The sequence below is a fragment of the Xenia sp. Carnegie-2017 genome, unplaced genomic scaffold (assembly GCF_021976095.1).
Source record: "Xenia sp. Carnegie-2017 unplaced genomic scaffold, XeniaSp_v1 HiC_scaffold_21, whole genome shotgun sequence".
Lineage (NCBI taxonomy): Eukaryota > Metazoa > Cnidaria > Anthozoa > Malacalcyonacea > Xeniidae > Xenia > Xenia sp. Carnegie-2017.
The window spans coordinates 3,262,798-3,279,225 of NW_025813484.1; the positions used below are offsets into that span (position 1 = coordinate 3,262,798).

At 39.2% G+C, this 16,428-nt stretch overlaps 2 protein-coding genes across 2 annotated transcripts; both read right to left on the reverse strand.

The window, feature by feature from the left end:
• Window positions 1-26: 26 nt before the first annotated feature.
• Window positions 27-13,108, reverse strand: LOC124443672. Its single transcript, XM_046994157.1, has 30 exons — window positions 12,881-13,108; window positions 12,376-12,522; window positions 12,128-12,286; window positions 11,921-12,043; window positions 11,797-11,850; window positions 11,132-11,257; window positions 10,899-11,039; window positions 10,570-10,821; window positions 10,417-10,490; window positions 9,773-9,929; window positions 9,535-9,664; window positions 8,796-9,203; window positions 8,118-8,270; window positions 7,889-7,960; window positions 7,127-7,299; window positions 6,888-7,011; window positions 6,292-6,517; window positions 5,519-5,768; window positions 5,153-5,359; window positions 4,669-4,916; window positions 3,858-4,053; window positions 3,479-3,779; window positions 2,879-3,001; window positions 2,491-2,801; window positions 1,707-2,027; window positions 1,472-1,606; window positions 1,259-1,359; window positions 822-924; window positions 662-748; window positions 27-549 (listed from the first exon to the last, which is right to left on the reverse strand). The coding sequence occupies exons 1-30, from the start codon at window positions 12,953-12,955 to the stop codon at window positions 361-363; spliced, it is 5,166 nt and encodes a 1,721-aa protein (XP_046850113.1). The 5' UTR covers window positions 12,956-13,108; the 3' UTR covers window positions 27-360.
• A 180-nt stretch (window positions 13,109-13,288) lies between these two features.
• LOC124443677 (gastrula zinc finger protein XlCGF49.1-like) lies at window positions 13,289-16,380 on the reverse strand. Its single transcript, XM_046994162.1, has 2 exons — window positions 16,317-16,380; window positions 13,289-16,254 (listed from the first exon to the last, which is right to left on the reverse strand). The coding sequence occupies exons 1-2, from the start codon at window positions 16,354-16,356 to the stop codon at window positions 15,494-15,496; spliced, it is 801 nt and encodes a 266-aa protein (XP_046850118.1). The 5' UTR covers window positions 16,357-16,380; the 3' UTR covers window positions 13,289-15,493.
• Window positions 16,381-16,428: the final 48 nt, after the last annotated feature.

A 16,428-nucleotide genomic window follows, 5' to 3' on the forward strand; every position in this document is an offset into this window, starting at 1 on the left:
CAACCATATCAGTGCAAGCAACAAACTTTCTAAATACGTAATTTATTCACATTTTTGAATTGATAGCCGCTTGCCGTGACAACCGTATGCGCAGAAGAACTTAACATAGACAATAAGAGTATCCACATACTCCTATTGGTAACTGATTTTTTTGGCAACCTGCTTGATTGGATTTCATTCTTATATCCAAAGGTTGCTATGGGAAAATAAAGTAGTATCATGAAAGTAATATAAAATGCAAAATTGTCAATTCCTCGAGACGCGAAACAAAATTCGCACACAACTTCAAAACTTTATGAAATGTGTAACTACTGTAAAATAAGCTCGATTTCAGCAATCACATGATTCCTTCCTTCAGTTTTAGATATCCAAAAGAGTCACTAAAGATGAATTGGAGAGGCTCTTATCAAGCATGCGTCGACTCACGTTCCCTTGCTCAAGCGATGTCGCTTCCAAACTTTTTTCACGTTTTAATTTTCTTTTCCATTCGAAAACAACGCTGGTTTCTTCTATATGACCATCGTCTGTTTCGGAGGGACGGCTGAGGCCCTACGGCAGTTCAATTTGAAGATTTTTAGCCCGTGAATACACGTTATTATGACTAAAATTACAATGTTAGGCTAGACCAAAAGAAAAGCAGTATTCTGTGAAAGTCCATTACCTTGATCGTTGCACGCTCAACAGCCCTCATCGTTTGAACTATGGCATTTGTCAAATTGTGAGAACTTCTAACGATTATGTTTTCAACCTATGAAAGGCAAATGTACAGTCAAACGTGGACAAAGTAAAAACATTTAAGCTTTAATGTAAGTATTCCTTACTAATCTATCTTGACTTGCACACTTCAAACACGATACGATATTAAGTTGCCTTGTGCCCAAAGAGCGAATGGCTTGTGCCAAACGAAGTACACTTTCTTTAGACCTAAAACCAGATAAAACATTCATACATACTTCCATCAATGTAAACATACAATAATTTTGGATGACTTGATGGACGAATGGATGGATGGTTGATGGATGGATGGATGGATGGATGGATGGATGAATAGATGGATGGATGGAGTGATGGATGGATGGATGGTTGATGGATGGTTGATGGATGGTTGATGGATGGATGGTTGGATGAATAGATGAATGGATGAATAGATGAATGGATGAATGGATGGATGAATGGATGGATGGATGGATGAATGGACGGATGGTTGATGGATGGATGGATGGATGGATGAATGGATGACTTTTTTCACAAAACTTACTGTTGATCCGCGCACTGCTCAGCGATGATTTTTACAAACTCAAAAATGACTCGACATTCATTAATAATATTCTCTGCATTCCTCATCATTTCGTAAGTATCCTAGAAATCAATAAAAATGAAACCAACGGTACGCGCATCAGGAATCATTACCTCATATACGTGAATTTCGTCGCCTGTATAACGTTGTTCATGTCAATGGTACTGTACACACCTTTCTACTACTTCGTTTTCTTGTTATATCTGCGATCGTGAACATGTGACGAGCGATGGATTTTGACACGCGCACAAAACTGTTGTTCTCGTCCTCCCACTTCTCTGTTTCGTCTCGTAAATGGGCCGCAGCACGCTGAAAAAATAATTTCAAGACAACTTTTCAACGATGGAAAAACGAGACCTTCCGTGACACACATCGAGATGTCGTAATTGTATGTACGATTGCAACTCACGGCTATGGAAGAAGATGATTTCTTTCGTTTAGCGTCCACTAATCCATTCGTTCTCCATGGTTTACTTAAGCCATCCAAACTCGAAGTCCTTCGGATTACTGCTGGACCATAAAAAGGGCGGCTCATATCAGTTTCGTCCAACGACTCTGTCGAATCGATACGAAGCAACGAGTCTTGTGAACCATCAAACTGATCCCTCACTCTTTCCATTTCTCTTCCATTATTTTCAGTATGGTTTATTTGAGAACAGTCGTAGCGACTTAACAAGCTGGAGGCCTCACTTGATCGAATACTGCAATCTTGAGGTCCAATGTCCGATTTCTTCAAAATAGATTCGATAAGTGAAAACACAATACGTAACAAGTGCAACACTTTCGTCATGTCAAGTCATACAGTCATAACAAACACATGCAACACTGGTACCGGCAACGAGTTACCATCAGTGAACTGTAGAACGCTAACTGCGCCGCTATCTTTGAAGCCAATACTCATGCTAGTTTTTCTGCGTTTTTCTTACATGATATTATTTCACAATACAAACAACAATATACATAAAATACAGTAGCACAAATGGCAATGATAAGTTTTACCTCACGAGATTTGGGAATATGCCTAAAAACGCAGATAAAATGGCATGATAGCTGGCTTCAAAATGGCCTCTAGCCTTAGTATTGAAGTTAGCGTTCCAGTTAATTTTACAGTTAACATTGCAATTACCATTGTTAAATCGTCCTACGCACTCTTAAGCCAAACTAGTCAAATAAGCAAAAGTAGCAACGAATACCTGAGTTTGTAAGGCAAAATCACTCAAAGATGTCACCAAACCATCAATTTCATTTAACGAGTCCTTAAGATCATCTATACGTTCCTTCGTGCTAGTTACATCCACACGTTCGCCTGTGGCAACAGCTCCCTTCATCGATGAAGTACGTGAATAAACAGGATTGCCATTTGAATGGATACCATTTGATGTTGATGGATCGATGGGAGAGTTATAATAAAGTGCGGTATCTCTTAAAGTATGACCATAGGTATACATCGCATTATTTCGCTGTTCTGTATCATCGAGGGAGCCCAAAAGTTCTTTTGTGATAGCTGAAGAGTTGAAAGTTTCAATAAATGACGTTGACGTAAAAAAATATATTCGTCAAGTGCTGGTATAAAATTCCTACCTTCCACGGAGGAGTATTGAACGTTTTTCAAACCTTTCAGGTTTGCCATCAGGAAATGGGCACGTGATGACCACTGACGACGTAACATTTGAAAGTGTTCCACAGTCGGTTGATCGGGATTATCTACAGCGTGTGCAATAAAATCAGCGGAGCAGCCAGCTTGAATATCGAGGGGGGGGAGAGACCATGCTCATAATTTGCATATTAATCTGCATTTTTTATTTATGCCAAAAAGTAACATGAATATACAAATCACTTTCATTACTACAATCTGGCTATACCACTGAATGAGATACTCATCAGCATAAACACGAGAGCATAGACACAGAATAAGGAATATACAGAAGGTTCAATCTATTGATGTTTTTGTGCCACCTCTGTTACACACATCTTATAGCGCAGGTAATTACAACAGAAGCAGCCAATCAAGGGCAATTTTTGATCAATAGGAAGAGTAAAATGGCTGACTGCAGCCAGTAATCTAGTAAAATACAGCACCGAGTTGCGTAGCGAAGTAGCCCTTTGTATAACCTTATTCCGTAGTCATTCTTTTCAATATCCAGCAAGGAGATGTAATGATAAGAAATCTTCAATACAAACCCGCTAAGCCTCTTGCAGCAGCAATTACTTGTGGTGTAAGGCGATCTAAAAAGTCACACGTGACTCTAACCATTCTAACTTTCTCCTCGTCTGCACTGTTACTGATTGTTAAACACGCGTGATTTCTGACGCGAGCCACTTTTGACGAAAGTTTATTGGACTGCCCTTCGAAATCGCGTAAGTACTCCAGTTTCATGTTGCGGTCAACACGACTCACGTTTAGTGCTGCGCCCGCGAGCCTGTCCACGTGAGCTGAAACGTCAGCGGTCATGTCGTCAATCAGGGAAGTGAATAGATGAACCTAAAAACGCATAAAGTTCTCGAGGGAAAAAAATTATCCTGCCTTTTGAGTGATGACAATAACTCGTGCACACTTTACCTTTGCAGACCACTCTCGTTGCAACAAAACCATTTTCTCCGCGTGTGACGTAAAAGACAAACTTGCCTCTACAGTGCTCATGTCACCTCGTACTTTGTCTCGTACGATCAACACAGCGTCCTGAAATTTCTGTGTAAGCTCCACAACACATTCCACAGTCTCTTGTGCTTTATTTGCCTTTTCCTTGTCTCGACAACTGCAAAACAAGAGACGTACATTTGTGATATTTTGCCAAACCTTGTCACTCATCTCTTTCCAAGGCTTGAATTCATGAGAACAAGTCATGAAGTCCCGAAGAAAATTCGTGACAGACGTACGCCTGTATTCTAATAACGCACCCTCACTTTCAATCACTGAGTGGGTCTTCAAGAACGGTATTTTAACTCATATGTCTTCGCCATTTTAAAAAAATTAGCAAAATTCTTCATTTAGAAAAATGAGTTTCACATTGGTAAGCGGAAAAGCAATTTTTTGTCGCACTCAGTGAGTGAGAGAGTGAGTGCACTTAAATATTTTTGTAGATGAGTTGCTTCAGTTTGGAGGAAAAGATGTCGGTCGGTCTATGAGATCTTATTTGTCGATGTCGATGTGTCAGATGTTTGTGGTTATCAGACCGTCATGGGCATCACGATAAACACAAAACTTTTAAAGTGAAATAAGTGCTACATTAGTGCTCAATGGGGTAATTGGCGAACACCCATCCCCAATATCCCCCCTTTACCCAAGCCTTCCCAAGCCAATATCCCCCCTTTACCCAAGCCTTCCTAAGAAATCCCTCCCTGAGAAAAACTAGCATTGAAAGTATGCTTACTAAGCCGAACAGCCGTCCGCCATTTCTTTCAGATTGACAATGTACGTGTTCAATAACTTTCCACGATCTCTGACGACCTGAGCATTACCATGCAATGCTGCCGTGCAGATGCCATCGACAGGTGCCGAAGTCCCAGCTGTGATATCATCGACAGCGAAAATTAGAGACTGAACCTTGCAAGCCCAATCGCGACGAAGGAATTCCAATGTGATGAAGTCGGGAGATTTGTCGAAGTTTTTCATGATTTCCTACATGAACGATATACAATTTCATACAATTTTAGCATTCGGTGATATTTAGGCTTTATCAAAACCTAAACTAATCTTCCAACCAACAACAATTACCGATTTCTCGAGCAACACTAGTACACTACGTCCTAATTGTGATAGGCTTATAAAAAAACCTCACTAAATAATCCAAAATTTATGGATAAACATAGTTCGGCATTGTCGGGTATGTATGTGTGGTATAGAAGCCAACTGACCTTAACAAATATAATGAACCGGTTCGTCAACTCGTCCATTTCAGCGGACTTTACCATGACAAGTTCGATTCTTTTTAACGAGTCCAGGTTTCTCGCTGGTACTTCCCCCTCTCCGCTGACGTCGACCGCATCTTCTGCATCAGCCGCAGCTTTTGCGGAAGACGCCAATTCACGCAAGCGCAGTACGTGGACCCTGAAGTTCTTTATCTGAAGATAAGGGAATTGTACGGGGTAGAAGTTTTGGACATCATGGGATCAGTGAAAGGAGATAAAACAATCGATAGTGTTTACAAAGTAAACGAAGTAGTAGGCAAACATTTTTGACCCGCGTATTTATGTCAATAGTAAAGATTTCACTTCCACTACCTGCTGTAAAAGTAATTTTTGGTCTTTCAGAGTGATGGCAATCACAACACATGAAGCGAAAGCAGACCACGGATTGACTAACTTGTCCACAGTTGCACGAACGATGTCCAGTTCTTCGCTCCATTTATCGCATTTCAAGCGAAGTTGAGAGCTCGCCTTCGAGTCTCCGGGATTGGCAGCCACTTTCCACGCGAGTTGCACGACATCAGCCGTGCTTTCGTAAACCTCCGAGGATTTGTTGATCGCAAGACTACACATAACCACCAGTAAAAAAACATAGTAAACGTCAAGATCTCAAGATAGGAACATAGATTTTTCAAATAATAAAACGTTTTCAGCCCCCCCCCCCGAAAAAAACCCTAGCAAAACTCCAAACGCAGGTTTTAATAACTTATAGCACAAAAGCAACAATCAACGTTCATGAGCTATAACTGAAACGGCTTTCGGAAAACACATAATAAATAATTAGTCCACACATCCCGTCATGCACAGGGCAATGTATATCGTACATTGTACATTGGCCAATCAAATTGCACAATTCCTTATATTAAAACTAGCTGTCAAATGATACTTGCTTTGTGTGTTTCAGTTGTCTCGGTATGAAACACATTAAAACGAAACCTCTTGAAATACGAACAATCATGTGAATTGCATCAATTATTCACTTGTTCACAGGCTAAACCAATATTATTGAATGACAATTGTCAATTGCACACTAAACATTTTCCTCTATCAAAAGCTCTTGCAGTCAACCAGATGTATACACACAGTACCTTGATACTTCTTTGTTTTTTGCTCGTCTTAAAGCTGGCTCGTCGACAAAGTCCTTTAAACTTGCTGCACGACGCGCCAACTCGTTACAACGCCTCTCAACTAAAGCGTAGTCTGATTGTGACACGGCGTCGAGTAATCGTGACATTAGAGACATCGGAGACGAACGTAGCAAAGCCGAAAGCTTTCGTAGCATTTGAATATCGTCAGCTTCAACGAGGACTAATCCTGAAGCAAGAATGAATTAGCATAACATGTGTGAACCATTATAAAAGACTGCTAACATGTAGAAAGTCATCCTCCTCGATTTTTGTTCAGGCGTTATACGCCATTGCTTTGCAAGTGCAGGACACACAGGCAATCTTCTAGATACATAAAAAAAACAAAATCTATCCAGGGGGGAGCAGTTGCCACACACAAACAGCGGAAATGACCTCTTATGCGTCAGTATTCTGTGCTATTTCACGTTAAAACTAGGTTGTGTACGATTTGCAAAGTACGCACTCGCACTCTAGGAAACTTCCCATGAACGTCTATGGTTCATTACAACGCTTCAAACTTATACTTATAAAGCACGTAAAGTCTGTGTGAAACATACCAAGCAACAGACAGCGCCTTGTCTCTTCCACATAACTTTCTATGTCATGGGAGGCACGATTCTTTCGTACGCCTGGAGATAATTGTGACACAGGTGAATTGTTCGCTGCAACGTTGCCTGTATTCTGAAAGAAAGTTCAGTAGTCGATAAAAAAATACATAAGTGAAGACGATGATCATCGCCATATTTCTACTTGCAAGCCGAATTGTCCATTACAAATGTTCAAAATTATAACCTACCAAAACAATTCCACTATCTCTTCCAGTTAAACTGCTGCCATTTCTCACGAGAGCATTTTCATCAACTGGGCTATTTCTGCCCATCAATCCACTTCTTGAATTACCGCTGTTGGTGTTGTTTAGGGGGCTCGGAGTGAGTCGTACGTTAGAAATCTCCTGACTCGAATGATAACCTATAATACATATAAACGTAGTAAGTCGAACATTACGTCAAATTTTTATGTTTTCACAATGTGTTGATATCAAAGGCACTGAAACCGACTTTTTTCTTGCTGGAAACAACGTTAATTAATAATAAAACATACCAAAAACACACATCATCTTTTAAAATCAAGATCCGACTTATACTAGTGCAAATAAGTAGTTAATATATTATCCCTAGACTTGATAATTACTTCGGAGCGAAGTCGAAGTATCGCTTTCAAATCTTGTCTCTTGTTTTTTTATACAACTCGAATCTTGAGTTTACAAGACGATGTTTTCTGGATTATGTTTAATCGCTTATTTCTTAAGATTGTCGGCGGGAAAATGCTATTTGGTAAAAGTGAATGATAAATCCAACATTTGTTCATGCGCACAAAACCATCAGTCGGTAGTACTCTCTAAAGCCGTGTGCACGTCTGGTAACTGTTAAACAATTTCATCAAAACAACATAGCAATTAATATTTGCAGCAAATTCGTGCGTGTAATAAAATGAATCACGTGAGAACATTTTGACAAATAACAGTCAATGTTAAGCGTGACATCACTACATCAGCTACCTGTGGGAGTGTGGCTCAAATAAATCGACGGGGCAGCGACTTGCTTGTGATCGACATCTTGAAAGCTGTTGTCTGAACAACGATATAAAATACATAGAAAATACATAGAGAACAATTTTTCATGCTTGAAAACAAATATTTTATTCTAACATTCTCGAGACGTTCTCAAATGTCCAAAAGAGTATATCTGTGTTGTAAATCATCTCGTGAAAATACCACTGACGCGTACCTTTAAGATAAAGAGGTGATCTCTTTACGATTGATCTCATTTCACCTAATTTATCCACAAGTACCATTGCTTGTTCTAAGAACTTCACGTGGTTGCGTGAATCGTGAATGTGGCAAATAACCTCGGTTGATAGCGAGGCTACTTCTGGTAAGACTACAAATGAAATATATGAAGTGACATTCTATTAGTTGAGGACCATTGAATTGAACATGCAACAGGAAGCCTACAGTGTATTTTCAAGTTTGTAGATGTAGATTGTCTAGGTTAGTAGAGTCCTGAGAACGACTGTTGGTGTTGACGTTGACTAACGTTTCGACAACCTTAGCGGCAGTCAACAACAGTCCTTCTCAGGACTCAACATGAACAACAACAGTCCTTCTCAGGACTCTACTAACCTGGACGATCTACATCCACAAACATGTAACGATACACCCGGGTTCAAACCATTTACTTTACAGTATATTTAGCTGAGCATGACTAGAATAATATGAAGCCAAATTTTACATCCAGACAATTGTCTAAAGGTGAAGTACGCATTTCAAATCACTGTAAAAATGAACTGCCTTTTGGGTGAATGGTTTACTTTGGGTGAAGACCAAACTTGGCTGGCTGGTGGCTTCTAGAATAGTGAAATTTGTACACGCAGTCAACCCAATAGCAACTAATGATAATACCAACCAGAATTGACACGTGACGTAATCTCTGTCAATCTGCCCTTGAAAAGCGGATCGGCTGTGCGCTGTGTTTCGCTGACGCATACTTGAACAGCTTTTTGAGACATACCGACCAACAACGTTATCTCCTGAGTCAACTTCTCGAAATCTAACGCGGTCAGTGCGTCTTGACATTTGATGAGACATTCTCTAGATAACGCTTCGGTCGTGTCGAGAAAATCCGCAGAAGTAACGGAGTGCAAAGAGAGATCAGACAGTGTGTCGACTTGCTTTCGCCATGTCTGTTGAAGGGCCTTCAGATTTTGTACGTTTTGGCCGTTTTGTGGCTGTTGACGGACCTCCGAAGATATGCCGATAATCTGGGGAGTGATAGCCTCTATTTGTCCAATCACAGAGCGTATCATGTAGACGTCTAAATAAATCATTTCATCTTCGATTACTAATGCAAAAAATAAAATTGAAAAAAAGTCCGGGGGGGGGGAGGGTTGATTCAAAAGAATATTTTGTGATGCAAAATTTTAATGACGAAAAGCTCTTTCACAAAAAAAGTGCAATAACTGTTTCTGGTCGACCATCTTAAAATAGTTGTCCTTACAAGAAACATCGAATTTAACTTCCACCAGGCAAAGGCTTGTATTAACTGGAAAAACAACAAAAAAATGCATACGGCCGGGGACCGAATCCTGTCTGGCATTGATCACTGAGACGAGAGTGATGGCAGAAAAGCACATCAATCCACTTACGGTGTGGTTCAGCAGCCACAGATGATGCATTAGATGCAGCCTGGCAAAGTCTTTCAGAATAGCCGAGGAAAGCCTGTTGAGATTGCTTCAGTCGACTCATTGCCTGGTTATAGTTCAACAAACTGTCGTTCTGAAAAGAAAAGTATTTTCAAATTCGTGATCGACACGAACTCTGCAATGATTTGCGAAATTCTCGCAACAAAGATAACGCAGACGAACATTGAACATTCGAACTTACAGGCAAAGGAATGGTTGCCGCAGTTACCACGTTATGAAGCTGGGTGTCCACATCGGAGAACACCGTGCACATGTCGGCAATGATCGACATGGTAACACGACAATCCAACGATCGCAAACACTGTTGCAATTTGTCCGCCTTTAAGTCAAACTCGTTTCTAGGAAAGACAAAGAAATGACACATTTAACGTAAACGACAACTTTTTTTAAATTTTTCATTGCAAATATGTTTCGGCAAACTTAAGATAAAGTTAAAGAAGACGTAAGATGGAATATTCAATGAAGGAATGAATCCATTCACACGTACTGGTAAATTTAAGTTCCTTACAATATTCATTCATGAAGTATCATCATGTTGAAAGGAATGCAGAATCCAGCAAAAAGTAAAGCTTTGGAATCAGGACTCCACAAGAATGAAATCCAGACACCACAAGTATGGAATCCGGACTCCACAATTATGAAATCTGGATTCCACAAGTATAAAATCTGGATTCCACAAGTATGAAATCCGAAATCTACAGGTATGAAATCCGGACTCCACAAGTATGGAATTCGGAATCGATTCATTAGGATCTGAAATGCATTTAATAGGACGAGGAGCACTTAAATCGTACCAAAATGGTCAACTTCTAATTTACAACCCACCTAAGTCTCTCAGACATTGGTTTGGACGATAGGACTTCCTGAGCTTTATTTAATTCATTTCGCGTTTCCAGAACCTACAAAAAAATGCACCAATGACAAACAGCTATTTGCATTATCCTTCTGCCCTCGGGGCGTACTGAGCAAGTCTCGTACCTCATGACAAGCTTGGGCGATTCGAATTTTGCGTTTCTGATTTTCACATTTTTCAGCAACGGCCAAACTGTTGCGCACAATTGCGTCTAGATAGTAATCCAAGTCATCACTCGGTAAAGGCAATCCGCTCGGCAACGCTCGGTCCTGGTCGTCACTTGTCGACTGCAGCACACTAGGTGACGGCATATCCAAATTCTCACTCGTTGACGGCAACACACTAGGTTTTGATCTGATCTGTTTCTGCGACAAGTTCTTTTTAAATACAAGAAGCTAGTTGATGTTAAATAGAAAATTTCATTCAGAAATCAGCAGTAGAAAAAAGGTCACACCTCATTTCCACCACCATCCCAAGTCTGACTGTACGCAGCCTCTCTTGTTGTGTATTCTGCAGCCGAAGTTTTAGTTTCAACAATCTGCATGATTTGCGTGCATGCCTTAAGTATTTCCCCCACGACGTTGTCACGTGCAGCCTACAAAGAGCACAGACGTCACTTAAATACGTCATTTGCGCTGATGAGCTAACTAGTTTGAAAAGACTCGCCCTTTAACATCATTAACTTGCCTTCAGCGTTATCTGGTTTGGATTTTGTAGGTACTCGTGGCTGATGGACAACAATTTTGGTTCGGCTTTCAAAACCATGTCCATCGAAGCTGATATAACTTCTTGTTGAACAGGGCTGACAAGTTCCTAGAATATTTTCACTTGGTATTCAGTGACTTAAATAATATTTTCACTTGGTATTCAGTGACTTACATAATATTTTCACTTGGTATTCAGTGACTTACATAATATTTTCACTTGGTATTCAGTGACTTAAATAATATTTTCACTTGGTATTCAGTGACTTAAATAATATTTTCACTTGGTATTCAGTGACTTAAATAATATTTTCACTTGGTATTCAGTGACTTACATAATATTTTCACTTGGTATTCAGTGACTTAAATAATATTTTCACTTGGTATTCAGTGAATAATATTTTCACTTGGTATTCAGTGACTTACATAATATTTTCACTTGGTATTCAGTGACTTACATAATATTTTCACTTGGTATTCAGTGACTATAATATTTTCACTTGGTATTCAGTGACTTACATAATATTTTCACTTGGTATTCAGTGACTTACATAATATTTTCACTTGGTATTCAGTGACTTACATAATACATTTTACATCAACCACTGAGGCAGCCAGAGCAATTCAAATAAATGCAACGTGACTTACATTTCGTCTCATTTCACAAGAATGCAGGAACTGCGAAACTCTGTCATGGAATATCTAGGATATTTACATAGAAACAAAAATGATGACGAGGCTCTTAATCAATTTAAAAACACCCTGCAATTACTTGAAAGTGCTTTCTGAATTCCAACCAAGTCTGAAATTTCATCAAATCCCATAGAATTTTAAGGACGGTATTTGCTTCACAAATGATCTTTCGCACTTCTGCATCATCGGAAGTAAGAAGAACCTAACAGAGTTGCAAAATGTCACACAAAAATACACAAGACAAGGTAGTAATTGTGTAATTTCCATTTAACAGCACAACACTTACATTCACGGTGTATTCAAGAACTTTTCGGGCAGACTGACCCAATAATGTTCTTATTGATTCATTGTTTGGGTCAACTCTTAGTTGTCTTGCCGCTGACAACAAGTTACTTCCAGCCTCAAGGACTTGACTGCATGCCTTAGGCATATCACAACGTAATTGCTGAAGCAAAAATATAGGTGAACACCAATAAATAAATTATTGTCTCAGATTCAACTTTGGAACAGTTAATAACTTTGGAGGTATACTACCTCGTCATATGTCTCTTGTGCCAACCGACATCCAGTGTCAGTCAAGGCTTGCACAGTATTGAAAATATGTTCGGCCGATGCAACAAAGTCTTGAAAACCATGCTGATTCTGTGGGCCTTTGTCATTCAAATATATCAAGTTGGACACCTGTTAATTTCAGAGCACAATAAAATCAAAAAGAATTTACACAAAAGTATTAAATTCTGTCTTAAACGAATTGACGTAGCGCAATTTCTACGCCAAACAAAAAATTGTATTATAATATTTTATCAGTCTGTCTGTATTGACAAACCAGACAACGAACATGTTTGGCTGCGCAGGTAAACCAGTCTTACACTCTTTGAAATCAAACTCATGCAAAGATATGTATGTGAACATATATTCAGAAAAATAAAAATGTTTACGGATTTTTGACGTGTTAATCTGGCGAAAATCGTTTAATGTGCTCCAGCTTTTATCGATAACAAAGCAACTTGAAATTTCAACAATTTAAACTTCAACTTACTTGAGTGGCAATTGGCGAAAGAACTTGTTTAATGGATTTCGTTTGAACCAAAGTAGAAAAAGTCGATGATGACATTTTTTACCTTACATAAGAAAAAGAGCCTTTTGCACATGATCTGCAACTCTTACATTCCACGCATGTAAGAAACATAAATCCATGAGAAGAATGTATTTTAGGTATGTTAAAAACATTTAACTTGACATTTAAAACATTTTTTGAAATGACCGCTGTGCCCGCGGGCTCATACTGATCAAATCGAAATCTAATCTGAACGAAATCTAATCTAAGCGAAATCTAAACTATTTCATTCTTCTAACTCTTGGCTGATTAGTGTGGTGCAATTTGGCAGAAACGTTTTAAGACTTTCACTCAAATTTCATTAGCCAAAAAAAAACAACAACACACAAACACAAAGTTGATAGTTTAATCATTTAAGTGAGAACAATTAGACCAGCAGCATTCTTAAAATTAAACCTTTTCTGCTTTTATCTGAAATATGTCGCATTTGCAGACGTCTTCTTCGAAATCGAAACGCTTTGACGACAAAAAGATCTTTTCAGGACTGTCACACTGACAAAAAATATCTTTCGAGTCTGACATTTCTACTAATTGACCTGCCATCTCATAATCGTTGAGTTTTTCATCAGATACCAAACGTTCATTAGGCACGAACAGCAAACTACACAAATCGCAGCCACATGAAACGAAAGTTGAATTTTTCCTCCATGGCTTATCACTTGACGCAAGATTATCCGCTCCTCTTAACACGGCGAAAACTTCAGAGGCGAGTTTTCGGCATGCGTTGTCAACACGCATTGGCTCCGATGATTCAAGAGAAAAGTTGGATTGCTCAACTGAGTCTTCTTCTATCTTCTCTTGTTTAAAATGGCCAGCATAAAAGCATTGGCCCTGTCTTCGCCAAAATTTGAAAACGAAGATATCGGTTTCGAGGGTGCGAAATTCGGAGAGAGTAGATCATTAACAGGATCTGCTTCTTCCCTCGCAATAAAAGGACGACAAAAGGTTTTGGTCGAAAAGGACGACAAAGGTTTCGGTGGTTCATATGTTGGAGAGAACTTAACATTTGTTTCTTCATTTGCAATATCTTCTTCAAAATTTGAAATCGAAGGCAATGAGTAAAGCGGTTCGAATGTTGGAGAGAGTTGAACATTAATAGAAGCTGCTTCTTCATTCACAATTACTTCTTCAAAATATGAAATCGAAGGCAAGCTGTGCTCAAAAAATGAAGTGGGTCGAATATTTGCAGACGCCGTTTCCCCGTTCAAGACAGCATTTCTTTTCATTTCAGCATGAGTGGAATCGTCGTTTCGTTTGTTGAGATCGCTACGCTTGGAAACAAGGTGGATTGTATCGTTCTTCTGTTCAAAGTTTCTCAATTCAAGTGAGCAACTGCTCTCGCAACAACACTGTGAACTTAAAGGTTGCATCTTCAAATATTGTTTAGTTGTTTGTGCTTCTGGCTCATCCTCAGAGCAATGACCATCAAAGCATACTTCATTATCCACATTCTTAAGTTTCTTGTCTAGAGAACTATGAATTTCCAATGGAATCACCAATTCTTTTTCAAAAAATAAAGTATTTGTATCGCTTATACTATTCGAACACACATCATTACCCATCAGCACAATATCCTGTGTTTCATTACCATTCTTCAAAGAATCATCCATCTCTGATGCACTGTTACATGAAGTACTTGCATTATGTGTACCATTAAAATACTTATCGACATCATTCATACCAAGTGTTTCCATGTCATTCTCCTGAGAATCACCTATCTCACAATCTGGTGCATTGCTACATGAAGTATTCTCATTGCATGTACCATCAGAATACTTATCGACATCATTCATACCTAATGTTTCCCTGTCATTCTCCACAGAACCACCTATCTCACAATCTGGTGCATTGCTACATGAAGTATTCTCATTGCATGTACCATCAGAATACTTATCAACATCATTCATACCAAGTGTTTCCATGTCATTCTCCTGAGAATCACCTATCTCACAATCTGGTGCATTGCTACATGAAGTATTCTCATTGCATGTACCATCAGAATACTTATCGACATCATTCATACCAAGTGTTTCCCTGTCATTCTCCACAGAATCACCTATCTCACAGTCTGATGCATTGCTACATGAAGCATTCTCATTGCATGTACCATCAGAATACTTATCGACATCATTCATACCTAGTGTTTCCATGTCATTCTCCTGAAAATCACTTATCTCACAATCTGATCCACTGTTGAATGAGGTGTCAATTACTTGCATAATGTCTGAAACAGGTTGGCTTCCTTCACAAGATGATACCTCTACAGCAACAGGAGTCATATCATGTTCATTAGTGCTTGTCAATGCAACTTGCACAGTGGAATCTAGCGATTTTGCATTTATAGAACTATTCTTTGGAAGGGGCCTGGCCACCTGACAAGAACTATCAGTAACATGACACACAGACTCCTTAACAACTTTCACTACCATTGTAAATGTTGACATTTTTTGAAGATGTTTAAAGTTAACTCTATGGATATGTACTTTGCAATCAAGCAATTTCCCATCTTTATTCCCAGAAGAAGCAGACTTTTTCTCAAAACTCCACGGCCAATGGCATCAAACAAGATTCCCCAGTGTGTTTCCCATCTTTATTCCCAGTTTTAATTCCAGAAGAAGCAGACTTTTTTCTCAAAACTCCACGGCCAATGGCATCAAACAAGATTCCTCCAGTGTGCACAATCAAATGGTGCTTTTTTAATCCACTTAATTGTGTATAGGTTTTACCACAGATCTTACAAGAGAATGGCCTTTTAGTAGTATGGGTTATTTCATGATTCCTCAAGCCGCTATCTGTGCTAAATTTTCGACCACATTTGCCACATTTATACGGTTTAACTCCAGTGTGTATTCTCATGTGCCGTGTTAAATGATATTTTCGAGAAAACGCATCCCCGCATTCACTGCACACAAAAGGTTTTTCGCCAGTATGTATAGTTTCGTGAGAAACCAGGTCAAACTTTCTCTTGAATCGAGCGTGACACTTCCCACATTTAAAGGGTCTTTTCTCGGAGTGACATGCTCTTTTGTGCACGGTTAAATTTCCAGGCTGAGAGAAAGTTTTCGGGCACCTATTACACTTGTAAGGTTTATCCCCAGTATGAACCCTGATATGCCTGGCCAGTTCAGATGGTCTTGAAAATATCTTCGCGCATTTCACGCACTTGTGGTATTGTGCCATAGAAGAGTGACAGTATTGGTGGTGTCTTGAGAAATTGCACTTGCAAGATAGTCTAATGTCGTACCGGTCAGTCAACGCATCCAGCGGAGAGAAAAAATATTTTATTCCAACATAAACTACAAATAATAAAGCAATTGAAAATGATGACAGCGCAAAGGCATCAAGCAAATTGACTCACCTGTTTCTCTCAAATCATGCACTAACCAAAGGATGTCCATTTAAACTGCCGCCATGTTTATAACGTTCCAGTTTGCCATAAAGAGAGATCAGTGCATATAATGATAATCACT